Genomic DNA, 26,742 nt, shown 5'->3' on the forward strand with positions numbered 1-26,742 from the left:
TCAGGTAACAAAAACATATATATTTTCAAATAATAATATATTAATGGGAACAACAAATACAGGATAGAGTAACAACTGTGTTACTAAACAAGGTCAAAGACAATGGCAAACTATAGATTCAAACTTTGAAGCAAATAGTAATCAATGTAAATATTCCTGGGCTGCCTCAGCCCCGCCCAGGCACACAGCAGCAGAATGGTTTTGCAAGCATCCTCAGGAGGGCTGCAGCCTTCTTCTTTGCAGGACGAGAGGGAGGTTGAGGCTGGATCCACTCATCATTCTTTTGGGAGAGGCTCCTTTTCCTCAGCACGAAGTTGGGTTTCGTGTGAGGGTTCTTTGCGTAAAATACGTTGGCCTGCGCTGGAATCCTCAGCTCTGGGGAGAGAGGGGTGTACAAAATAAGGTGGCTCAGGAGGTGCTCCCTGGGACACCCCAACATCTGAGAGCCTGTGCCAGAAACGAACTGAGCCACACACCTGAGAGCTCTCCAATTCAGCACCAATACCAACAAGACAGCCTCCACAGTCCTCCCTGAGGAAGAACTAGGCAGAGCACTTCAACAGACCTAATGTCTGTTCCTACCAAAGGCTTTGGACTCCAAAACATCCCAGGTCCTCTTGCGTCTGCCAAAGCACACCACTAGGGTTTGCATCTGAAATCTCCCACAAAAGTGCCGAAGATTCAGACCCCACATGAGCCATCTTCACAGGTGGGTTTGGAAGGAAGCATTGGATGGTGAGTGCTCTGATGTCAACATGAAATTCTCATTCAAGATGAATACACTACTGGGAGGTGGGAGGGACTGGAAGAAAGGTGGAGCATGCTTGGAGGAAGACCTAAACAGGAGTGCGCCCTGGGCAACAGTACCTTGTCCCTGTTGGCTCCACTGAATCCTCATTCTCCAAGTAGAGGTCCTCCTTCTCCTCTCCGTCTTTCTCTCTCTCCCTCTCTCCCAGCCTTGTTCTCTCTCTCCCAGTCTATGCCTTTGTGGCAAGGGCTGAGGAGCTCTCCACTGCCACACACTAGAGCTTTATGGACAGCCTCAGTGCACAACCAAAGAGAAAGTTGTGAAACCCAGAGAAAAGGCCTAGGATTCTCAAGTATGGCCACGGTGAGGACAGGCTGACCAGCACGGATACCACATTAGAGCCACGCTTCTGCGTTGGTGGAGCCTGCTTCCATGTGAACCAGGCTTCTGAGAATGGAGGCCACATTCCAAATGCTGCCCTCCTGAGAACAATGATTCCAAAGACCAGCAAAGGGACTGCTTCCCTCCGACATGGTGTATGGCCCAGTGGTGCCATGACCCCGAGTGGGGGAATACAACAGCCAGCTTCTTCTTCCTCTGAACACCTCTTTCCTCTCGCCCTCCTCTAACCTAGAGCCTGTTCTCTATCCCTTCTGGGTTGGATGTGGGGATCTCTGCTATGAATTTCTTAGGCTACCAAGGCCCCAGACAGACTTCCTCTTCCATAGACTCTACTAACCTAACAGAAGGTTAAGATAGGAGACAAGTGATCCTAGAACTCATTGGGATGGTGGTCTTCAGCGTACATAGGCTGGGATAATGGCTGCTGAGGTGTTTGGCTCACAAAAGCCAACCAACCAACCAATGAAAAAGCGCTGACATTATTATCAGATGAGCTCTGTGGCTACGTGCTCAGGAAGCCCTCATCTGACTCTAGTTAGGGATCATAACCTGGCTATTGGGATCACTCCTTGGCTAGTGGACTCAGGTGCGGAAGACCATGGAATTGATGCAAAAACAGATGATTCAAGCTGTCTCCCAGGCTGTGTTTTCTTCCCAATTTCATCCTGTTACTGCTTGCTAGAATCTTGGCAATGCTCTGCCCAGGCAGTGGTTTTCTGGTCACACAGAAGGCTTTTAATCCTACTGCTTCAGTCCACAAAATGCCAGTTCCATCTTTAGCCCATGCATTCCCATGTTCCTCTGAAACCACTCCTATCTCAGACCACAGAACCATACTGCTCCTGGAAAGAGGCTTTCCTCCTCACTCCTCAATGATGTCAGCTTTGCATGCGTCTTCATGTCCTGGGCAGGGCACCTGGTGGGGAGCCGCACTAGCCACTGGGGTATACCAAAACACCTGGAGAGCTTACACCAGCAGAAGTGCAGTTGGCTTTGTGCACGAGCCCAACACACCCTGTTAGAGTGTTCTTGGGGGTCAGAGAATGCTCTTTGGTGCTAAGAGTCGACCTGAGTCCACATCCTGACCCTTGCTCTCTGTCATCTGATTGTCCCACTTACTCTGACGGTGAGAGATGATTTGGCCCAGCTCATATTCCTCCGGCTTCTCCTGAGTAAGCAAGTGTAGCTCGAGGGCCCTGCGGATGACGACAGGAGCCCGATCGTGGCAGGTCACCTGGAGCAGCATGGAAGACAGGCCTTCAGGAAATGGGCCTTGAAGTGACTACTCAAGGACAGTGGGCAGGGGCATTCTGGAGGCACCTCCACTCTAAATACAAGGGCAACATCCATGACCCTACTACCTGAGGCTGACCTCCTGCTCATCGCGTGGGCTCTTCCCATAGGCTACTAGCCCAATCCTTGTACATAGGACTTCCTGGACCTGCCATTGCTCTTTGTGGAGCTGCACTCCTCTCCAAGTGAAAGGACCCCACTACCTGCATACAGATGCAATCTCATCCCACAAGTTGGGAGGAATGGGACAATAGCCTCCAAGATCCTAGGTCTGCCCGAGGATGCAGGCGGCATTGGGAATGGCCTAGGCACAAAACCTAGAGGCTTTGGTCTGGATTGCCAGGGCCCAAATCAGACCCAGGAACGTGACCACACACAGGAGTGACGAAAGAGAGCCATGAGAGCTCCTGGCCTCCAGAGGCTCAGTGCTGGCTGGGGTGTACGAGGGCACCTGTTCCGCCAAGGGTAAACATTGGGTTACCTGGACATTTAGTGTGCTTGCTCCACATCCATACTGACTCTGCAGAGAGACCCTCTCAGCTCCTTGTTCAAGGAACATGCAGAACCTCATACTGGTGTCCTGCTCCATAGAGGCCAGCATCCCATACAGAGGAACCTGCAACCTAGGTCCTGGCCTGTTCTCATCTGTCACCCATACCTGCCTCTGCCCTTCTGGACTGCATGCTGCCACCTGACACACAGACTCCCTCAGACATGGCGGTGGACAAGCTGCTGCTCTCCCTCATCTCAGCTCCAGCCCTTCACACTGACCTCTTCCTTCTTGATTCCCATCTATCCTCCTGATCATCCAGAAGCTCCAAATTCAAGAGGGCATGAGTAGTTCATGGTATTGGACCAGTGTCTGCTCCCCACCCAGGTGTAAGCACCAGGGGACACCCCTGCTCCCAGGCTTACCAAAACAGTCTTGGCCATCTTTGGACTTTGTGTTTCTAAGTGGACACGAATTAAGCAGGTGTCTCCCACCTGCTTGTGGGAAAGCGGCCTGGAGGACTTGCAGGTTGATTCTGAGAACTGTGGGGGATGGAACATCAGCAAACCCAGAAACAGAAAGCCACCCCAGCCTGTCAGTTGGCTCTATGGGCTTCTAGCACATATGTCCAGGTGCTCAGGCTTCTCATTTCCCCAGGTGGGAGTGGAATGGCAGCACAAGTACAGCTTGAATAAGGTAGGTGTTTACCTCCTTTCCCTTGACCTCGCGGCGTTTCCTCACGATGAAATAATATTTGATTTGTGGATTCATGGACAGATACATCAGTGAGTGGTCAGGGACCTTGATTTCTGCAGAGCAAAGTGGAGAGAATTGTTAGGTGGCACTCAAGGATTAGACCACAAAACACCCACAACCCCTGAGAGTCTCCGCCAGGGCGAGCCTGCACCAGAATTGAGAGCCCTCCTATCCAGCTACAGTGCCACCAAAGACTCCCTCAGTGATTCTTCCCTGGAGAAGATGATGTACAGGATTCTAAACCAAAAGAGCACCTGGCAATGGAAACAGCACCTTGGGCCCAGAACTTCTCAGTGCAGGTTGGATCTGCCAAAGGGACACTGCCAGGATCTGCATCAGGATTGGCAAAGGCTCCTGTGCTTAGGCCTTTCTCCCCAGGGCAGCCATGCTCACACATGGGCATTCAGGGAAGCGTTGGATGGTGGGGGAATTCATCCCCTTGCCCTGGATGAATCCACTCATGGATGAATACACGGAGGGGAGGTGGTATCCATCAGAGGTGTGTTGGGCGTGGACATGGGAGGACTTGAGCAGGGTGGTGCCCTGGAGAACTCTATTGTTTTCTAGGATCGCTCTCCTTCCCCTTGTTTCTCATCAGGAGCTGTCTGCTTGGTACTTTTATTCTGGTTCTTGTTCTACTTCTGGCTCTTCTTTCTGTCCTGCATCTTCTTGTAGTTCTTTCTGGGTCTTTTTCCTGTTCTTACATGATTCCTTCTTGTTCTTCTTCTTGTGTATCTCCCTCCACCCTTCCTTCTGTTCACCTCCTTCTTTTTCTTCTTCTGCCTCCTGCTCTTTATCGTGTGATCCTCTCCCCACTCAGGAGTGTCTCTTTCTCCTCCTCCTCCTTCTCCTTCTTTCTCTGGCAATGGTGGGGCGTCCTGAGGAGTTCAAATCTATCACACTCTTCTGCCCAGATGCAGCCTCTGTTCAGTAGTCCAAGATGAAATCAGTTCTCAATCAATGGCCAGGAGTGAAACCAAGACCAAAGACAAGTGACTTCCTTTCTTTGTCATTGTCACAGTCAGGAAAGACTGAATAACAGACACCGCATTCTGGATAGGCTTCTACCTGTGGTAGTCAGCACCTCATCTGGACCAGGATTGCTAAAATAGATTCCACCTCCATAAAGCTTCCCCAATGAAAACAAGGTTTCCAAACTCTAGGAGAGGGCCAGCATCACTGCCACCCTCCTGCCATAAGGCATAGATGCCATCACACCTAGTGGGTTCCAGGCCCCCCGTAGTCCTCCCTTTTGACGTCTGTTACACACAAACCTCCCCTGGTCTGGAGCCTGCTCTCAACTGATGCTTGGGTTGAAAGTCTGTTTCTGAAATCACCTTTGTAGATTCTCGGTTTGGTAATTCCTTTTGACTGGCTTATTTTTTTACTAGGGATAAAGCCAGAGGCACTTAAGCACTGAGACCATTCCCAGGCCTTTTGACTTGGGTACAGGGTCTCCCTAAGTTTCTGAGGCTGTTTGGAAATCCCCTTCCCCCTGCACTGCCTCCCAAGTCCCTGAGATTCGCAGACACTGCCCCTTGCCCAGCTCCTTGCACCTCAGTCTTCCTCATGTGTGAGACAGAGCCAACTCAAATGAGGCAGTGTGTGAAAATGGGAAAACTCACTTACGTGCTCGACAGATGGTGGGTTCTACTGTGGACAGGCTGGGATGGTGGAGGCTAGGAGTGTCGGGCTCACAAGAAAGGAAAGAGCACTGGCATTGTGGACAGCTCAGCATTGTGGCCTCTGTTCTTCAGATGCCCTTCTTTGTTGCTGGAAGGAATAATAACCTGGCCATTCTGATATCTTCAGGAGATGGGCACCCAGGCACAGAGGACTTGGAATTGTTCCAAAAAGAACCCAAACAGGCTGTCCCCTGGCCTTGACTTCCTCTTCACTGAGTCCTGTTCCCAGTTGCTGCAATCCTGACATTCTTGAGTAGGCAGGACTTCTCATATCCTGGCCATGGATTGGGACCTGTGCGGCTTCTGTCCATAGCAATGCTGATCCAATCAGGACCCATGCTCTGCTCCTCTTCATTTGAAGGCATCCTTATCAGTGAGCCATAAACCAAACTGATGATAGACTGAGCCTCTCTCTGCCTTGCCCTCATCGATATTAGCTTTGCATTGCCAGACCAGGTCCAGGGGAGAACACATTTAGAGAGGTCCAGCAGCCGCCTGGGGCCTCATTGAACTCGTCCACACTGGACACGCCCATCACTGCACTTGGTTTCCTGCACCAGGCCCACCACACTCTGGCTATTTTAGGGCCAAGGCCCACTTTCTCTTGGCTGTGAGTTATCCTGAGCCCACTGTGGATCATGTCTCCCCACTGTCTGATTGTCCTACTTACTGTCATGCAGAGACATCATTCTCAGCAGCTCAAAGTTGTCCACATCCTCATGCTGCAACAAATTTTGGTCCAAGGCCCTGCGGATGAGGCTTGTCACCCTCTCCTGACACGTCACCTAGATCAGGGTGGGACAAATGTCATCAGAGAATGGCTTTTAGAGGAGCTACCCAGAAGACTGTGGTCAAACATTCAGGAGAAATGTTAGCTACATATACAAGGGCACAATCTTGTTATCCTGCTACCTGAGTGTGGCCTCCATATACCGCCTGGGTTCTTGCAACGTGCTACTAGAACAATCCTGGTACAAATATCTGCCTGTACCTGCCATCTCCCCTCCCCCTGGGGAGCCACATTCCACTCAGGTCAAAGGACCAAACTGCCTATGCACAGACACACTCTCATCTCACTGAGATGACAGCAATGGGCCAGGGATCTGCGCACCAAGTGTGCTCTGGGATGCAGGCTGCCTTTGTGGGTGGAAGAGGCAGATGCACTGAAAATTTTGGTCCTGACTGCCACTACACAAAACAGACTCAGATACAAGAGTGTGCACTTGAGTGCTTCATGATAGCCTGGAGAGGCCCTGGGCTCTGGAAGCTCGGTGCGGGTCTGGTTCTAATGATGTACTTGACTCAGCACTGGCAGTCACTGAACATGTCTCCTCTGCAGCTGGACACCTGCAGCATTAGCGTGTCTACTGCACATCCATAGAAATTCTGCCAAGAACCCCTTTAGCTCCGTATTTACATACATGCAAAGACTGACATTCCGAAGTTTGGCATGACCCCCCAGGTGATCCCGACCCCAAATTTTCACACCTAGTCATGCTAAGGAGGTTCTCTTCCCTGCCACCAGGAACACACCCCCTCCTACACATGTGACAAGTCACTGCCAGCTCCGCTGCTCCAACCTCACTCATTGAGAATACCAAGTTCTAGGCACTGCAGCCTGCACCCTGGACATATCTCTGCCTTCATCTGTCCACAGCACTTCCGTCTGCACTTCTGGCCTGCCAAACCCACAATACACAGGCCCACTCACCGCTGCAGCTGGGCATGCTGAGGCTCTCCCCACTCAGGTCAAGCCCTTAAGACTGACCTCTCTCTTCTTAATTTCCCACCACAGCCCCAGGGTTAGCTGTGTCTCCTGCCTTCCACTGTGGGGACACCCAGGAGGCAGCCCTGCTGTCGGGCTTACCAGGATGCGCTTTGTCTCCCTCAGGCTCTGTCCCTCTAGGAGGACGTGGACAAAGCGGCTGTCTTCCACCTGGTCGCTGGAGTGAAGCAGTGAGGAGCTGCTACTGGTGACTTTTCTCACGCACCACTCATTGGTTTGGGTGGCCTGGGGCAATGGTCCTGCAGCCACCGCAGAGCTGCTGCTCACAGCTGCTGGGATCCTGGATGCCACTGCCACAGAAGGCTCCAAGAACTGTGGGGGATGACAACATCAGCAAAGCCCAGCACCTGCACCCCACCCAGCCTGGCAGTTGGCTCTGTGGGCATTCTAAAACATCCATCCAGAACCTGAGGTTCTTGTCCCCTTGGAGGATGTGGAGTGGCACCAGGAGTAAAGACTGAAGAAGGTGGCTGTTTACCTCCTTTGGCTTGACTTTAAACAACTTGCTGGCAGCTGTTTCCTGAAGAAGAAAGTTATAATCCACTCTGCCATCCAGGGCGTAATATACGTTTCCATCAGCAGGGATCCTCAGCTCTGGAGAGGCAGGGGCAGAGGCGTGGTAGGTGACACTCAAGTAATACACTACCCAACATCCCCCACAACTGAGAGCCTCTGCCAGCTCAGGTCTCACACACAGACCTGAGAGCCCCCGAATCCAGCTACTGTTGCACCAAAGACTCCCCACTGATTCCTCCCTGAGGACCCTCTATGCACAGGAGGTCCCCTACAGGAACACCTTTCAAGGAAATAGCCCCTTGTACCCCAGACCTTCTTAGTTCACGTTGGACCCACCAAAGACAAACAGCTAGAGTTTGTATCTGGATTGGTCCCCAAAGACTCATGTGTTCAAATTTTTCTCCCCACTGCAGCAATGATCACAGGTCGGTTTATGGAAAAGCACTTGATGGTGGGTGCCTCCACCTTGCCAGTGGATTCATCCACTCATACAGGGCTACACTAATTGGAGGGGTATGGTTTGGAGGTGTGTTGAGCGTAGGTGGAGGATGTCCACAGCAGGGCTGTGCCATCCAGAGATATATATTTCTCTTGAGTTCCCCACTTCTGCATTTTCTCCTCATGAGTCTAATTCTCATTCACATTTTTAATCAATTTATTGTTATACTTCTTGTTCGGCTTGTGTTTCTCCTTCTTGTTCTTGTTCTTCTTCATCTTCTCCTCATGCTTCTTCTTAAAGTCATCTTGACCTTCTTATTCATGGTCTCCTCCTTCAACTTATTTTCATTTTTCTACTTCTCCTTCTCCTCCTCCATGTCCTCCTTCTCCTCGTCCTCCTCATCCTTGTCCTCCTCCTCCTCGTCCTCCTCCTCCTCTTTCTTCTTCTTCTTTCTCTCTCTCTCTCTCTCTCTCTCTCTCTCTCTCTCTCTCTCTCTCTCTCTCTCTCTCTCTCTCTCTCTCCAAGAAGAGTTTACAAGCTGTGAAGGGTTCTATTCTACCACACTCTTCTCTCTAGAAATGGCCTCTGGTCCTAAGTAAACTCAGTTTGCAATGAATAGAAAGATTGGAAGCCAGAAATGATTCTTCATTGAACTGCTTTTCTCATGTACTCATCTAGGTCAGGAAAGGCCACCAAAGTAGGCACCCTGTGGTTGTCTGTCTTCTTTGACACAAGACAAAGAAGCCTCTCTTCTTGGCCCCTTGTGGATAATAGCTTTGCAATGCCTCCTCAGGCCAAGGAAAGAACACATGATAGGCAGGTCCACAGCCCCTGGGGAACATGAAGAACCTGCAGATTTATGCCCCATCATTACACTTTGTTTTATGCACAAGTCCCACCATACTCATCCTGGGCACTGGGTCAATGCACACTGTGTTCTGGCTCCCAGTTATCGTGAGCCCACTGTGACTCACTGCTCCCTACCCTCTGATGGTTCCACTTACTCTGATGGTTCGAGAGAATTTGCAGAAGCTCGTAGTTTTCTGGGTCCTCCTGCTGGAGCAAGTGTGCATCTAAGGCCCTGCGGATGATGACTGGAGCCCTGTCCTGGCAGGTCACCTGAGCAGGGTTGGAGAAAGCTCATCAGAGAGGGAATTTGGGAGTAGCTACCCAGAGGACAGTGCTCAAGGACAATCAGAGACAAGTGAGCTCTCAACACAAGGGCACCATCTTGATACCCTGCTACCTGAGGCCTTCATGTGATCATGTGGGGGTCTTCCTATGAGCCTCTAGTCCAATCTTAGTACAAGAGTTTGCTTCAACCTGCTATGCCCTACAGGGACAAGGGAATAAGGACCAAAAGACTTTGTACAGACACACTCTAGTCCCATCAAGATGGGAGGAATGGTCCAGTGCACTTCCATATCCCTGCTCTGGTCTGGGATGCAGCTGCATTTTTGTATGGACCAGGCACAAACCCTAGGTGCTTTGGTCCTGACAGCCAGGGCACAACACACACTAGGACTCTTTAATGATAGGCATGGAAGCTGCTGGGCTCGAGAGTGTCAGTGCTTGCTAGGGTGTCAGGAGGTTCGGACCCAACAGGTGCAGTGGTTCAACATAGCTCCCCTGGAGGTGGACACCAGAGTCTCATGATGGATACTCCACACGCAGGAAAATTCTGCAGAGAGAGCCGCTAAATCTCTATTCACATACATGCAAACTAGGACACTAATGGGGCCCTCCAAGGCCCCCAGTTCTCTGTGACCCACACCTACCCACCCTAATCATTCTACAATGGCTCCCTTCCCTTCAACCAGCAACATATCCCCTCCCACACACAAGAAAATGACTGCCAACTCCTGTGCTTCAACCTCCACGGTTCAATATACTCCTCCTCAATACCAAGGTCAGTAGAGGATGGCCTGTACCCTCGATATTTCTCTGACCTCCTCTGAACCCAGCACTCACTCCTGCACTTCTGACCTGCACATCCCAAAACACGCAGGCCCACTCGCACCCAGACCTGGCATGCTGCTGCTCTCCCGCCTCTCTCTTCCTCACTTTCTGCTCTCCTTCCTGACCTTCCAGAAGCTCCAGTTCAAGAAGACAGGCCTAGTCCAAAGTGTTTGCTGTGGACTTCGTCTTCCCCACTGTGGGCTCCCAGGAGACTCCCCTGCTCGAAGACTCACCAGGATGCTCCTATACTGTGTTGTCCTTTCCTTTTCCAGGTAGACGTGAATGAGGCACCTGCCTCTCATCCGCTTGTTATATTGGGGCCTTGGGGAGGACCGAGTAGAGACCCCTGATGTCCTGGACTCCGGCTCTGCCCCTTCCCTGGGAGAAGGCTCTGGCTCTGGGGTTGGCTGAGGAGCCGTGACAGGAACTGAGCTTGTAGCTAGAGGAGAAAAGATGCCAACATGACTGCCTTGCCCTGACCTTCCCACAGACAGACAATACCTCTGCTGCCAGGAAGAACTCAGGCCCTTGGCCCACACAGGACCTCTTTGCAGACTGGGGTCACTTCCTGAATGGACAAAGGCTTGTCCTAATTTCCAGCCCAACACCAGGCATACAGACTCCCTGCAGTGGGACAACAGTCGGACCTTTCCTCATATACCCTTAGGTACTCACCACAGTCCGCCTGGCTCTCAGGCTTTGCCTGGCTTGATTTGCCATCTTCAATTGCGGCCAGGAGGTGGTGTGCTTGGTGTTCCAGGTTCAAGCCTCCCAGCAGGAGCCACATGGATAGCAGCTGCTGCAGACTCAGAAAGCCTGGAGGCTGATGGGAAGCCTCGGAGTAGAGGTTCACCCAGGTCCCCAGGAAGGAAGGTGAGGCACTGTGGGGAGGAAGGTGTGGAGTCAGCAAAACCCTGGCCTTGCCTTCACCACGGCCTCCAGAGAAAACCTCTGACCCTACACTGGGGAGAGCAGTCTTTCCTCAGCCTTCCCAAGTCAAATCACCTTGCAGGTCCCTATTCTGGAAACAGGAGCCCACCCTCTTGACCCCAAGCCCATTCCATGTTGAAGTTGGTCCAGGGGTCCACCATAGTCACTGAAGAGGACAACGTGCACTTATGCCCCATGGAGTCAGGGATGCAGTCACATGTAGGATATGTACTCATGGCACCTGCGGTTTGAGGCTGACCCCCATGAAAAGGGACACAATGGCAGTCATTTGCACCCTATTTTTCAATGAATTATGAAATGTGACTGGAAACGTGTCTTCACACAGTGGGTGCTTTCTCCATGTTCATCAGTGAATGAGCCCAAACTGCTGATTCCCACATATCTCTGGGTGTGGGAGCCACCATGTCCAAAGCCCCTGTCCAGCTATGTCCCAGCTAGGATGCTCTGTCCCACTATGGAAATTAACATGTCTTTATTAACCCAAAAGTGCTTTTCCCAAGGCCTGAGTTTTGAGACGCCTCTGGCACAGATCTACGTTCTTCACAAAGCCAATATCACACCAGAAAGACCACCTGGCCTCGCTGAGTCCACCTGGGAATGAGCTCAGTGCACACCATTGAGCTGTGGTGCCTAGTGTGTGGGGACTGCTCCACGGACCTCTGTGGATCAGCTGGAGTCAGGATGGTTTCTCTGCCTGAGAGCGGAGTTCACTCCCCTTGCAAGGCTGTGGCAGGCACCTCCAGGACTCGTCCCATTCGGGACTGACATTCCACTATGAGTGTGGTCCTCTATCTCATTAGGTATCACAAACCTTTGGGTCCCTGAGAGGTACATGGCAGCCCCAAGACCCAGGCATGAGGGGGCTACACACTTGGGCTTGGTGGTCTGGTGCTTACCTTGGGAACAAGAGATCCAGCACCTGATGGGTGGGGATGGAATCCCAGGAGATTAACCCCATGTTGCCGCTGCAATGTAGGTTCCTCCCACAAATGACAGGCAGGAGCTCATTCCTAAGCTGGTCCTGCCTGTAAGGTTCAAGGCTCTGTACCCTGAAGGGCTCCTCCGTGTTCTCATCATTTTCACCCTGTGTTGGGACCAAGAATGTTGGTTTAAAATGGAAATGGTGACAAACAGAAAAATGACTTGTGCCAATACACTAGAGTCAAAGCACAATGGGACAGTTCCCATCAGTACAAACACACACCCACACACACACACACACACACACACACACACACACACACACAGTCAGAATAGGAGTCCTGGGCCATTCATCAGGGATCAGACTAGAGGGCCTGCTGGGCTCACCTGCCCTGTGCTACTCACTGTTACTCTTGAGCTCCTCTGCGACAATCGCCAGAGGCTCTGGCGTCTAAGATGAAGCCTCACCCAGTGCATCCACAAAAGGGCTAGTTGGCCCCCCTGAGATTCCTGGGAGCCTGAGGCTCGGCATTGTTTGCAACCACAGGAGAACATCCTTCTCCCTCCAGTTTCTCCAACCAAATGAGCTCGGATGGCTTGGTCAGTTAAGTGGGTGCCTGGATACCAGGGTTCCATGTTCTGTTTGATCCATTGTCAAGGCAATGATGTCATTTCCTGTGCCCATACCTGAGCCTCTTTTCACATAAGACCACTTTCAAAAGCCCTATGAGCTGCTGATTTCTCCTCCATGCCTAAACATCTCAGGTGCGCAGGTGTTCACCAACAACTACCCAAACATCCCCACCAGCATCTGCCCTGCTTGGTGCCACTAGAGTTCCAGCTTGGAGCCTTCAAAAATGCATTCACAACCAGTCCTTCCCTCTCAGCAGCTTTTGGACCCTGGTCCCATCATTGTGCAACTCATGGTGTGCCCAGTCTTTTCTGGAAAGTAGGGTAGCATCTAATCTCTAGGGTTTATTGTGTCTATTGGCCCATAACACCCTCTATTCTCTCTGAAACCAGAGATGGGACTCACAGGTGGCTAAAGCACAAATGTAGAGATGGGACAATCACAAGAAGGGCAGAGACAAAGAATGCACCCCAACTCAATCAGGCCTGTGTCCCACACAGGGACGTGGCCAATGTCCGTCCCATCGTGGCTGCAGTTCCCTCTCTACACCATGGCAAGTTGGAGGGGACTGAGATGCAGAGGCTGCTCCCCTCTGCCATACAACTTCCCAAGGCTTCTCCTAAGATTTCAAAAGGGCCAAGTGTGTCTAGTGTTGGGGTCTCACAGAGACTCCGAGGTACCACAGCATCCTGCTGCCCAGAACCGGTTCACCCCTCACCTCAAGGGGGCTCAGCCTCTGCATTCATGGGAATTGAAGTGGGTACAGGTGATGGGATATCACCTCCAAGACTGAGTTATGCCAAGTCTATGACCCCTGTCTGCATCCCTGTCTCCAGCACCACTCCCTTCTCTCTCTTTCCTCCCCAGAGCAAACAAATCCATTTAGCAAGTGTGTCCTGTGATAAAGACATGACAGTCACCCATCCTCTCATTGCAAAAACACTGAGGCTCAGCCAACATGGATCCTACCAGGAACACAGGCATAAACTCAGAGTCCGATCCTCCCAGCCCAGCCTCAGTGGAGCCTGGACTCCCAGCCTCCTGAGTCAAGGAAACAGAGGTGCCTAGCCGAGCCACCTTGGATGCAGCCACACACAAACTGAACTCATCAATGCCCCTTGCTCTCAGTTGTGAGTAAGAGGGGAGGTGGTGTTTCACAACCCTGGACATCAAGTGCAGTCTCCAGGCTTTGGGGTGTGCCCTGGCCTCTCTCTATCTGCCCAGGCCCTCCAACTCACACTGGCCTTTTACCCAACCTCCTCCTAGGGCCAAACTCAATCCTGCCTCTCAATTTCTTCTGCCTTCCCCAACACACTGCTCCGCAAAATGAGCAGGGCTGGCTCTCTGTTATCATGCTGGTGTCAGCAGCAATGCCACCCCACTGACATAATTCTGAGTCCCAACCTAGGCACTCCAGCTGTCCTTGCCACATGTGGCCCTGTTTGGGCTCTGGCTCTTGCTCTTTTCTTTCATGTGCATGTGTTTTGAGGTTTTGAGTTTCTCCCACTGCAGAACTGCAGCTGTGGCAGGGTAGAGCTCATGAAGGTGACATTCTGAGCCACATCCAATCCCATCAGGACTGTGAACTGGGGTGATGCTGGAACACAGTGATGAGTGAACACATGGGAGGTGGTTGGACCCACCTTGCCTCTGAGTGGTTTCTTTTCAGGACAGGAATGTAGGGATGGGAGCCCCTGGTGTGGGGTGCTTTGCACAAGGCGTGACCACGGGCTCTTTCCTGGCAAAAACTGGCTCCACTCAGCATGGAGAGCACTGTCATTCCTGGTGGCTAACAACAGCCCTGGACCCCAGAAAGGAACCCACACTCAAGATTAACGTCTGAGTGTGCGTGTCCTCGAGGAAATGAGGTCTCCTGATCCCAGGTGCAAAGGGGTAAGTCCTCTAACTCCAGGGGCCATGAAGGGACATCTGAGATTCCCTTGTCCTTCTTTCCCTCTCTGAACCCATGGTGTCCTCACACTAACCACAGTTAGGACCCTGGCCTCATTCCCCAGTTGGGATCATTAGGCTCCATAAAGGACAGTCTCTAAGATGCTCAGTAAACCACCACCCTCTGCACAACCCATAACCCTATTCACCCAAGAGGCAAGAGGATTTCTATTCAGGAAAACCAGGACAGGGAGAGCCTTTCTCAAGGACACAAGGACATTAGTGAGTGAGGGAGTGATTAATGGATGGAGAACTATTTCCACCACCAACTTCCAGGAGCATATATGGCCCTTTGGGCACAGGTACGGACCCTTTTTTTCCAATCAACTTTTTCAGAGAAGTGAGGCTGCCTTCTAGATGGCACCTCCACACTAAGGGGGTCTCCTACTTCTTCCACATGTACATATTGCAACGGGCCTCCCACTGTGCATCTGAGAACACTCTGTGGGCATCTGTAGCCTTTCAAGACCCCAGAAACCATGCGGGCACCCCAGCACCAGCAGAGCATTTGTGCACATCACAACAATCACCCCGGGTGAGAACTCTCCGTTCCACTCTGTACTAGGCCCTGCCATCTGTACTGATCAGTCCAACCCCTCTCCTTCCTGTTTCTTGATTATACTACCATGGTTCCCACACATGGATGCCAGGGTGCTTGTGGCCCCCCCAACCATTTGAGTTCCAGGAACAGTGGAATGTGTTTGGGAACTTCTGGATGACGGGAAGTCCCACCCTCCAGGGTTTCATCTTCAATGTAATGAGTGCAGAGGGAGCCAGGAGGGCTCTGTCAGGTAGAGAGAGGTGGGAGCTGATGGAGCCTCAACTAAGTGCCCAGGACTCTGGGTTCAGAGCTGGTGTTATGTGGAATTGTTGAGGGACGTGAAGAAAACCCAGCTCACTGTACGCAGAGACAGCAGATGCCCTCACGTGGTCAGGCTGCTGTGCTAATCAGAGCCCCGAGATGTTCCACAGGTGTGCAGGTGGGGAACCCACGTGCCAGCCCAGGCTGTTCCTGAGCACCTCTACCTGGATTCGGAGCACGTGACTCTGCATCAGCGTCCTCACATCAATGTATCCCGGCCCCCCACCCCAAAAGTTCTCTCAGAGACAGTGAGGTTCCACTGCTCTGGACTTGCCCTTTTCTCTGGGATTCTGGGGTTCCATTAATTAGGAGGTCACAACAATTCTCAGCACACAGGCTGAGCCTACTGAGATCCCAGGAGTATCCAGGCATTGCTTCTATTTATAGTCCATCATGTCCCACGACACTGTGGACACGTATTGCACTCACCTAAAGAAACCACCAGGCCCAGGGCCTTCGTGCCACTGGCCTGCAGACACCTGGAGGAACAGGCAACCTATAGGCTGCGTGGAACCAAAGACCCTAGATCCTGGGATCCCAGCTGGAAACACAGCTCATGTGCACACAGTCACCACTGTCACCGAGAGTGCAATTGAAACACCCGCAGAGTTAGCAGTGGACCTGATATGCCCAAGAGTGGGGGTGAACTGCATCCCTTGAAAATGATCGTGTCCAGAGAAAGGCAAATTTTGTAGGATTTCACTTATCTCAGATTCTCAATTATCAGGTTCATAAAAAGATAAAGTACAATGTTCTTTTCCTGGGCCTCAAGGGCACTAGAATTCTGCATTGATGGCAAGAGTATGTCCACGTGACTTCTGGAGATGCATGGTGGTGACGCCTATACACCAACATGAACATGCTTAATGCCACTCAACTGTGTCCTCCAAAATGGTTTAATTACAAAACAGATGTTCGGTGTCAATTACCACAATGTAAACCCTTGGGAGACTGCTGATTGACTCATCTTAGCGTAAGTCAATGAATAAAGGTCCTAAGGTGCGAAGCTACAAAATGAGGGATGAGCATGGATGAGGATGGGCGGGAGAATCCTCCCCCTCTAACACAATTAGGGAAGGATGTGCTGCCCTCAAGTGGCTTGGGGGCCTGGGATCCTGCCACAGAGGGGGATTCCAAACCTCACATCCCCTGACCCAGGCCAGAAGACCAGGTAGAGTCCAAGGACCCTGGGGTGGCCCAATGGCAATAAAGGTCAAAAGGAACTGGGATCTGCCTGGACCCTCAATCCCCTACTCTGAGCAGGGCTGCATTATGAGGCCAGAGGCCATCCACAGCAATCTGCCTTTACAGGAAAACAGGGACTGCAGGCTGCCTCTGGCTCACTGACTCAGGATGGTGTTTTCATAAAGCAAGACCACTTCCTCACATTTGACCAGCAGCTCATGCGCTGACAGCACAATGGCTGGCTTGACTCAGGCCCTGAGAAATGAAATAGAAAATTCATAGCAAACCCATCTTCAGCTCTTCCACATCATCAGGGGGTGTGATTCATTTCCATCAACAAAGATGTCTGAAATGATGTCTAAACATGCTGGGGACTCACCTCCGTGTGGAACTTTTCAGGAAAAAGGGGATCAAATCTCATGAAGCAACTCTTCTCTCCTCTAGCCCATGGGCAATGCAAGGAACCTGCATGTTACCAGAGGCTCACTCTCTCTTCTCATGTCTTCTGGAAAGGATTCATGAATGCTTCCTTCAAGGTGAAGCAGAAGCCTGCATTCCCAGCTGCACAGAAGTGTTTGAGGGCAGTGTCTCCCTTAAAACCCAAGAAGAAAAACAGGTCATTAAACAGGCACATGGATTAGAGTACATGATCAATGATCCCTCCTCCCTGAAGCCTTCCACATGCCCACCTTCCACATTCACAGAGAAATGCTTGGCCATTCTCAAGACCAGGAGACCATGATGCTCATCACCAGGAAGTCAATAGGAACATGAACAGAGCAGCATGGATTGCACAAGGTGGCACACCAAGGATCTGCAGCACAGCTGCTAGAACACCAGAGCTGAACTTCAGTATTGACTTTCTGCCACCTGCCGAGTACGATGGTAATGTCAAGCACAACATGCAGATATGCAAGTAGTGGGTGACACGGTGCATCCATTCACAGAACTGGGCAACATCTACATTGGAACAAGGAAGTATCTTATCCTTACTCATCAAAATCATCACAAAGAATAAAATGGATGCAAGACTTCTCATTTCACTATCATGTAGCTGTTGGATTTCCCTATTAAATAATACCTCCTCCAAAATAAAAAATATCTCAGATATGTGTCAACTATTCGATGGATGACATTTTAAAAACTAGGCCTTTCCTTCATATTTATGTATGCTATAGCCCTGCCTAAGGCTCTTTGAGAAAGGAGCACATAGAATTGGATCTTTGAAAATCTCACATTTGCCGGTAAATATTACCGACAATGTCAGGCATGGCGAAGTGAAAAGTGGGACTTTGGATACTCAAAGAATGCTATGTTGTGAGATTGGTGTCTCTGACTCATAGACAGCATGTGGTTTCTATGAAAGCTGGTGAGGGAGCAGGAGTAACGAAGCTCATGGAACAGATGACCTCAGGGAATACTGACAGATAGGCCAAACTGGAGAACATGTTCCAGCTAACATTGGTATTTGGGCTCCTGAGCCCAGTCCTGTTTTAAAAAAAGTTGCAGACAGGCAGTGTTCATGTACAAAATGTCTACCATGTAAAAGTGGGTAATTGAAATGTCATCTAGGTACACATCTGATAGAATGGTCTGCCAACCTATGGATTTCATTCTAACAAATAAAAAGAAAAACACAGACATGAGACAAAAAGATAAAACCTTGTCTTCACCAGGATGCCTAAAAATAAGTTTTATTTGCCTCATGCAAAGAGCTTTCAATAGAACTTCTGATTTCTGAATGAACCCATTCAATTTTATAATGCACAGATCATAAGGTTTTCTTTACAGAATATTCTCTTCTTCTTCTTCTTCAAGCCTCACATAGAAAATGTCTCACAGGACATAGGAGGGGAATGACCCAAAGGATGAGAGAATGGCTGGAACCGTTCTCAAATGTGCCCATGTAGCCTAAAGTTTGAAGGCACCTAATTGTACTCTAAAACAATGATGAACCTATTTGATCCATTAATTAATAAATAGCAGGGCTTTACCACTTGAACCAAATCACAGAAAAATGGAAACAGATGATCGAATTCCTCTTCTCCCATCACCTCCTGGCCCAGACTCTCCCCAGAGGTGGCTCTGGTCATCTGTCTATTAGGGAGTCACCCGTGGTCCCCTATCTCTCAGAAAAGAAAATCACCTCAGCTACTGTCCCTAAAGCCAAGTGATGGCTGCGGTTTCCACACCGTGTGGATCTGGAGAGATGCACAGTGCCGCTGGACCAGCCTATGTTCAGGGCTGTGTCTGTGTCCCACAGCTGAAACATGTGGTCCAGGGTCTTCTTTCCACCCACAGGTCCTAAGAACTTGCAGTCAGCACGTGCCTCCTTATTCACTGTGGCCACAGACTTCCTGCCAATGGCCATTGCATTGTACACGTCTTATAATTTAACACGGCATTGAAATGAACTTCCTTCTGGGAGCTTCCCAGGGCACGTCCCAAGACCTGAATTTCTGTGTTGTAGGGAGCATAGCATTCGTGCATTTTTTAAGTTTCATGGATAATGTTAAATGTGCCTCCAAAGTGTATGAAAAAAGCTTATCTTCCTATCCCCTCCCAGCACATATTATCAACATCCTTAATTTGGGTAAAAAATAAATAAATAAAACACATCATTTGAGCCTGTGTTCATCTTCTTGCCAGCTGTGTTCCAGTGACCTCCTCCCGTGCATAGTGCTCATCTGTGTTTCTCCTCGTGCCTCCTATTCTACTGGGTTGCCATTTCCTCCCAATCGGTCCCTCTGTTTTGACAATGTTTGGGGCATATTTCGTTGGAGAGTAGTTTCTAACGTGGATGGTCAATTGAACCATCTTGACAGCTTTGGGTTTTGAGGATTGAAGCCAACCCTCCCCATTTCTAGGCCACAGCCTCTTCTCCTAGATTTCTACCAGTATTCCAGTAAATATTTCATTGAATTTGGTTGGTCTCTGTGTCTGGGTTCAAGACTTAGGTCCTGCACTTGCTAGCAGGGACATTGTGCTTTCTGGTTTGTTGTGTTGGCTTCTTGGGGACACTGTGAGGATCAGGTAGGCAAGGCAGGTAGAGTGGCTGGCCTAGAGCATGGCCCAGAGGGAGCGTTTGATCAACATTATTTGTAAAATGACAGCTGTCAATTATCACAACCAACATGAAAGGCCATCCTAACAATCATCATTATGAAAATATTGGTCACAATAATGTTTTCTACTTCTATGGTACATCTGTATTATACTCTCCATGAGTGAGGTCACAGGCCATGTGTCATTGTGTGCCTGCTTCTGTCATTTAGCCTGGAGGCCCCTGGCATAGTTTGCGCTTCAGGACTGGAAGCTCTTTTACGATACAGTTTTCAAGTGGCCATTGGTCGCCTGATGGTACTCCATGGGGTCATCTGAGCCTGGCTTGCATCTGGCTCCTGCAACCAACATCCTGTTTTGCTAGAAACTCCATCGAAAGAGGCTTGGAACTCCTGCTCTCTTGTTCATCTCTGAAGTTCTGCCATTTCTTCTCAGATGGCTCCACAAACCTTTCAAAACCCTCCCCTGCTCCAGGGCTTTGAAGCGGTTTCTTTGGAAGCTTCTGCACAGGGTTAAGGACAAGCCATTCCTCACATGCTCCTTCCACAGGAGGAAGAGAGGGGCCAGAGGGGCCACAGGGAGCAACCTCCTGCTCTGTTCCAGGCAGCCACTTCCAGGCTGGGGCTGCAGCCTGGGGCTCTCAGGACGGCTCTGGCTAAGGGGGAAGCCCTACCCAAGCCTGGGTCACAGCCTCCCATGCCCCAGGGCAGCTGGTGAGCACTGGTAAAGGGTGGAGGGGAAGGCTTGCACCCCAGGAGTCGGGTCTGGACAGCATTCAGGTGGGAAGAGACCACTGGTCACCAAGGGGATGTGAAGCAGGGGGTGACCCAGGGCAGCCATGAGATCTCCTCTAAAGACCACTGTGGTCCCAGCACTACAAAGGGACTGAGTGACATTATTACTCTTCCCTGTTTTAAGGACAGAGGTGTGGAAGGGATTCCTGAGAGTCACAGAAAACGTGGCTCACAGGTTTCATTTTGCCATCTAGGAGTGACCTTGGCCGCACTGGTGGCAATTCCCCGGACCTTTGATGAGCCCCCTGGCATCCTCCCAGTGAGTCCTCCCAGGCCCAGTCTCAGGGGCAGACAGCTGCTCTGACTGCTCTCCCTGGACCTGAGGATCACATGGGGTTTTGAAATTCTTTTTGTTGCCGCACTGGGCATTGAACCCAGGGCCTTGCACATGCTAGGCAAGTGCTCTACCGCGGAGCTCACCCAGCCCTGAGGGTGACAGGTTTGGAGAGCATTTGCTACCTGAGTCTTGGTGAGGTGAATCCTCATAGCCCTGAAGTCAGCACGTTTCTCTACCAGCTGCGTTTGCAGGGTTAAGATCTTAGCTTGAGTTTTGTTTTCCCTTATTTCTTCACTTCTCTCTCTCTCTCTCTTTTGGTACCAGGGGTTGAACCAAGGGGTGCTTTACCACTGAGCCACATCCCCAGCCCTTTTTAAAATACTTCATTACAGACAGAGTCTCACTGAGTTGCTCAGAGCCTCACTAAATGGCTAAGGTTGGCTTCAAACATGCCATCCTCCAGCCTCAGCCTCCAGAGTGTCTGGGATTACAGGCATGTACCACTGCCCCCCAGCTCTGCACTATTCTTAATCAGAGAACCTGTGGGGCTATGTTTACTAGGTATGAATTGAGTTGCCCTCCAGAGAAAAGAAAAAGTAACAAAGCACTGCTGTGTGGGCAAATCAGGGATGACCCCAGGACAGGGTCAGCTTTCTCTCCAAGGAAACCCCACTGCCCAAAAGGAGCCCCTTGGCCAACGCAGTGGTGCACTCCTGGAATCCCTGCACCTCGGGAGGCTGAGGCAGGAGGATCAAAAATTTCAAAATCAGCCTTAGCAATGGCAAGGCACTAAGCAAATCAGTGAGACCCTGAGCCTAAATCAAATTCAAAATTGGGCTGGGGATGGGGTTCAGTGGTCAAGAATCCCTGAGATCAATCACTGGTACCACCCCCCGTGAAATAAAAGAGCCTCTGCTAAGGACTTCCATGTTGGCTGAGGCAGCTGCCTACAGTGGGTGTCCTGCAGAATGCAGTCAATCTCCCCAGGCCTGGCCTGTGGGGAGGGGTTGGCCCGGAGACCGGGGGTTAGCCCCCAGCTAATGATCACTTGGTATTGTGGTTTGGATGTCAAATGTCCCCATTGCCCATGTGCTAAAGGCTTGGTCACCAGCCTGTGGCCCTTGGGACATAATGGAAACTTTAGTAGGTGGGGCCTCCTGGAAGGAATGAGATCATTAGGGGTGTGACCTTGAGGGGGATATTGGGACCCAGCCCAGTCCTACCCACCCTCTTCCCAGTTACCCAGAGATGAGCAGCCTCCTCTGTCATGTGCTCCAGCTGCCAGGATGTCCTACTGTGCTGTCACAGGCCCAAAGCAACAGGGCTAAGGTGCCATGGACTGAGACCTATGCAGCCATGAGCCAAAAGAAACCCTGTTTCCTTTTAAGGGGATTCTCTCAGATGCTTTGTCACAGCAACAGAAAGCTGACAGCACCCTTGGTCTGTGCCCCTGCTTTATACATAGGGATGCTGAGGGCCCACAGGAAGCCGAGCAGCCCCAGGTCACATGGTCCCATAAAAACAATTATTATCTATTCATTCACTGACTACATGGCAGGAGCTGGACTCCAGATCTCAGTGTTTGAAAAAGTTGTGTTTCCTTCCTGCCCCTTAGTCCCTCGCTCTCTCTTTTTGTATGAATCCAAGAAGGACCTTCAGGAGATTGCAATGCCATCCAGTCATCCTAGCCAGATTTGTACTTGAACATGAAATTCATGGGATGTTTCTGCTTCACATTGTGTTAGTCACTAGTCATCAGAGAGCTCTGTGCTTTCACCTACAGAGTGCCACCCCACTTCCCTGCTGCAAGGGCTCTTCCTGCCAGGTCACCTGCTGGATGGAGGGCACTGCCCAGTGCCCTAGATCTCTCCTGAATGTCCTGTGACCAACCCACTGCAGGCCAGGCAGACATCCACAGAAAAAAACAGCGAGAGGGTCTGGCGCCCCCTTCAGGTACTGTTATATAGATGCCCACAGAACATTCCTCAAACCTGCAGCAGCTTGGACTGCATCCAAATGCAACCACAGGCCGAGCACAGTGCCACCCACCTGTGATAGAGTGACTCAGGAGGCTGAGGCAGGAGGATTGTGGGTTTGAGGCCAGGTTTAGCAACTTATTGAGGCACTGTCTTAAGATAAAGAATTAAAAGGGCTGAGGATGTAGCTCAGTGGCAGAGCCCCTGGTCCAATCCCCAGTACCAAGAGGAGGTGGAGATACCAGAGATGGGAACTTATGAGTTGGGTCAATGGTAACTCCAAGCCCAATGAGACTGAATGCACAGGGGAAGCTTTAACCCGCAAAAGAAAAGGAGGCAGGGAGCTTCAGCTCCAGGTAAAGGACTAGGAATTGAACCCGGGTGCCTTACCACTGAGTACACCCCAATCCTTTTTATTCTTGTTTTGAGAAGGGGTCTTGCTACGTTGCTGAGGGTCTCACAAAATCACCAAGGTTGACCTCAAGTGATCCTCCTGCCTCAGCCTCCCGAGAATCTCTGGGATTACAGGCATGCACCACCATGCCCAGCAAGAAAGGAACTTTTATCAGTGCAGCCACACGGGGAAGGCCGGGGACCCACATCTTAGCCTGTCTTCAGGGGGTGACAATGACTTGGAGCTTTTATAGAGAGGGGAATGAGGGCAAGGGCTTGGGCTTTGCACAGCTGCCAAAGCAGGTGGTCCTGACCAGTTGAGGTCTGTCCATCTTCCCTGGATTGGCCAGGTGGTGCCTTGTCAGGAGAGCTGTGTCACCTGCTTTGGCTCTCAGATGCACATCAATCAGACCTTGTTCCTGGGACATGAAACAGACTGCATGGGGGTGGGGGTCTGGATTCTGAATTAAGAGCAACTTTCTTCTGCTGAAAATAGAGACGGGCTGCAACCCCACGCCCACCTCAGGAGCCAGGAAAGCTAAGATGGGTCCTGCCCTTCCTCAAGCCTGGGCACAGGCCATCTGCCTAGGCATTTTCTGTGTTTTTCCCATTTTTGCTTTTCTTCAGGCCAAGGAAATTCACGGATGTAGATCACTTGGGTTTTGTTTCTATAAACTGTAACCACTTCTGTGGGTCAGGGGCTTCTTCCAAGCCTTCTGGCTGCTTCTCCCCAGTTTGATCAAAGTTCTTCATTTTTTCCTTTTTATTTCTTTTTTTTGCCTGTTCCTTGTGCTGGTGGGCACTGATGCAGCCAGCAGGGTCCAGTAACAAATCCAAGGTGACTCAGGCAAAGGGGATGGATGGGCCATATATTGAGGCAGAGATGCTGCCCTTCTAATTCTGCCTTTAGCCATCCATTGGATGTCTGCGGGTAGAGGTGGAGGACTGGAGTCCTCCTTACAAAATCCTTACAACTCAAGTCAGCAAACACTGAAAGCCCTGTCGCCCTCAGGGACAGGGCACCAGACAGTTCCTCGGTGCCTCCCAAAGGCTGCCAAGGGAGAAGTCACTTGGGGCCCGACTCCAGGAGGATCATCAAGGGGCGGGACAGGGGGACTTCAGGTAAAAAGCCGCAGCCAGCTCGCCCTAGGACCCCAGCCCTCACCAGCCCCACCGCTTTCCTGGACAGAAAGGTTTCCTCGAGCATCCTCACTGGGTGTCCCTGCAGCAGGGCCCCAAGATTGTTCTGGAAAGGGATCTGTCAGGTGGGAGCGACAGAATCTCATGAAATTTTAAGTACAACAGAATGCCAAATGACTACTCATTCCAGTGAAGACATGCTGCAAATAAGACTTAGAACACGTGCTGCAAACAAGACTTAGAAAAGTGTCCTCAGAGAAGATTCTGTCATTCTGCATTTGTTTCTGAAAGTTGAAGCACACAGTTCTAATGAGCCCAGGAAGAGGTTGATACCCAGTTGAGTTTGCATATGATGTGCCAGAGGTCAGGACTTCAGGGCTGCTGTCAGGTGGTTCCCGGGCTCTTCTGGTCCTCACCTTCACTCAGGGACTTTTTGTTAGTGATGGAGTTCAGCAATGGATTACTGGCCCAGAGACTTGTTCAGTATTGCTCCGTAGGAGCAAAACACTGTCACCAGTTGTAGGTAGCCAACTCCAGGTGAGAAACTTGATAGATGTTAATGCTCACGGCTTCACACCAGCAACCTGCCCCTCAGTGATCATGCTCTCTAAAATATACACCATGCTAAATTGTGTGGAAGCATTCTAGGTCTAGCCAAACCACACGATCTTTCAAAAACAGCCCAATAACATTTAGAGGATTCACTCTCCAAAGCAAGCTTGCCAATGCCTGAGCGCCCACACACTCTATTGGCGCCAACCTCACCTCCTTTTAGAATGCACACATCCACCAAGATACCACTGCCTGTGGTGGTTGAGCAGCCTTTCCAATGGACGAGGTGGATGTGAATGTAACACGTGAAGGAATTAGCATTTACCAACAACTGGAAGAAAAAAATCCATTCTCTAAGATATGATGACGGAGCGGCTCTGTGATCTAGACCATCCCCCTCTCCTGCATCCTCTCTCTTTTCCTCTGCCTCGATGGACCTCCAACTGAGCCCAGAAAGATGTGTCCTTTCTAGTCAGAAGCCCTGTCATGGCTTCCATTTCCAGGCCCTGATTCCTGGTTAACTGCAGCCAGAGCTCGCTTTCAAGGTAGTCTCTTCAGATCCCTTCCCTACCCTAACCACAGTGTGGGCTCTGGCCCCACCCTTACTCTCTACACCACCATTCCACATTAGGGTCTTCCTGTCCCTCTCTGTGACCCAGGACTGCCCATGACCGACCCCACCCAACAACAAGCTGTTGAACCAGGTGCCATCAAATGGAAGAAATGACCAGAGATGGCTAACTTGAAGATTTCACAGAATAGTCCATGAGACAAGGAATATCCTGAACCAGTGAAATGACATAAGAGGAAGTCAATGAATTCTAACCTCAAGAGCAAATCCTACAGTACACTGGCTCTCAAATTCAGCTACACACTGGAGCCACCTGGGAGCTGTGCATAGTACTGACCGCTGGACCACCCACTGGCCCTGGGCTGATGGAATGGCTCTGGGCTAAGATGGGACACTGGGGTTTGTAAATTACCAGTTGAGTATAATATAAAGCAAACTTTGAGAACATTGCTTTTTTCCCCACATGAAGAACTGTGTGCATACAGATGCAGAAGTACACAAATCTGCAGCATAAACCTCCTTGAGGGCCATAGATTAAATGCACTGCAATCACCAGCATCCTGGCTAGGAACACCACCAGCCTCCTATTTCCACCTTCCAGGTGATTGCAGCCCCGCCATCCAAGCATGGAGGAGTCCTCCCTGCTGAGAAATTTCAGTGTGCAGAATGGAGAGCCCTCTCTCCTGGGAATCCCTGCTTAGACAATAAGTGCACTGGAGAAGTTGAAATCAAGTGGGAGGCACATGGGGAGGCTTCTTGGATGAGGCCCTATTGAAAGGAGGATGGGATCTGAGGAGTGGACCAGAGAGAGGAAAGATGGGAAGTACAGCAAGTACATTCAGAGCCGAGGTCAGGCCCAAAATACAATGTTGGCTGACAAGAGAGCCCTTGCACCAGGATCAACAATTTTGAGAAGGCAATGAGGACTGCCTGAAAAGATCAATTCCACAAAATTCCATGGAAACCCACTCATCACACCTTTCTGAAAACACTGGAAATGTAGGTTTCATGCAAGGAACTCTGGGTGACAGATGGCAAAGTTTGCCAAATGCAAACATGCCTACCAGCTCTGAGAAGCCATTCTCATTCACACTGCTTCAACCAGGGAAAATCCCCATGTGCTCACTGAGAACAAGTTAGCTTGTGCCACTTGAAGCTGCTTCAACAAACAGCTTCACTTCTGCACTTCTAAGCTGTTCTCCTCAAGAACTTTCAGAGCACAGTTCAGGCATGAAACACAAAGGGTGCCAGAAAGAGATCTCTTGAATCTAGCATCACCAACGTGCAGTGAAAAAGAGGACCAGCTGAGAAGATCAGTTCTCCAAAGTCTCACTGACATCCATTTGTCACACTCATTTACAACATTCACTTGAAGTGCAGGTGCCCACATGAGTGAACTGTT

At 50.5% G+C, this 26,742-nt stretch overlaps 1 protein-coding gene across 1 annotated transcript; it reads right to left on the reverse strand.

Moving 5' to 3' along the window:
* Positions 1-23,609, reverse strand: LOC144373443 (uncharacterized). The gene is made up of 12 exons (XM_078036519.1): positions 22,758-23,609; positions 16,954-17,166; positions 11,922-12,109; positions 10,750-10,955; positions 10,308-10,513; positions 9,120-9,234; positions 7,639-7,754; positions 7,242-7,472; positions 6,045-6,159; positions 3,642-3,742; positions 2,270-3,475; positions 1-375 (listed from the first exon to the last, which is right to left on the reverse strand). Exons 2-11 carry the CDS (start codon positions 16,993-16,995, stop codon positions 3,248-3,250), a joined length of 1,548 nt encoding a protein of 515 aa, XP_077892645.1. The 5' UTR covers positions 16,996-17,166; positions 22,758-23,609; the 3' UTR covers positions 1-375; positions 2,270-3,247.
* Positions 23,610-26,742: the final 3,133 nt, after the last annotated feature.

The sequence above is a fragment of the Ictidomys tridecemlineatus genome, unplaced genomic scaffold (assembly GCF_052094955.1).
Source record: "Ictidomys tridecemlineatus isolate mIctTri1 unplaced genomic scaffold, mIctTri1.hap1 Scaffold_398, whole genome shotgun sequence".
Lineage (NCBI taxonomy): Eukaryota > Metazoa > Chordata > Mammalia > Rodentia > Sciuridae > Ictidomys > Ictidomys tridecemlineatus.

Bases quoted from the DNA above. Each gene is read 5' to 3' on its own strand.
- LOC144373443 (XM_078036519.1), bottom strand. From the start codon at position 16,995: ATGAGATTTGATCCCCTTTTTCCTGAAAAGTTCCACACGGAG. The intron at 10,956-11,921 runs GTAAGCACCAGA...TCCTCCCCACAG, and splicing joins CTGGATCTCTTGTTCCCAAG to TGCCTCACCTTCCTTCCTGG. The intron at 9,235-10,307 runs GTGAGTCTTCGA...AACCCTGCTCAG, and splicing joins CACAGTATAGGAGCATCCTG to GTGACCTGCCAGGACAGGGC.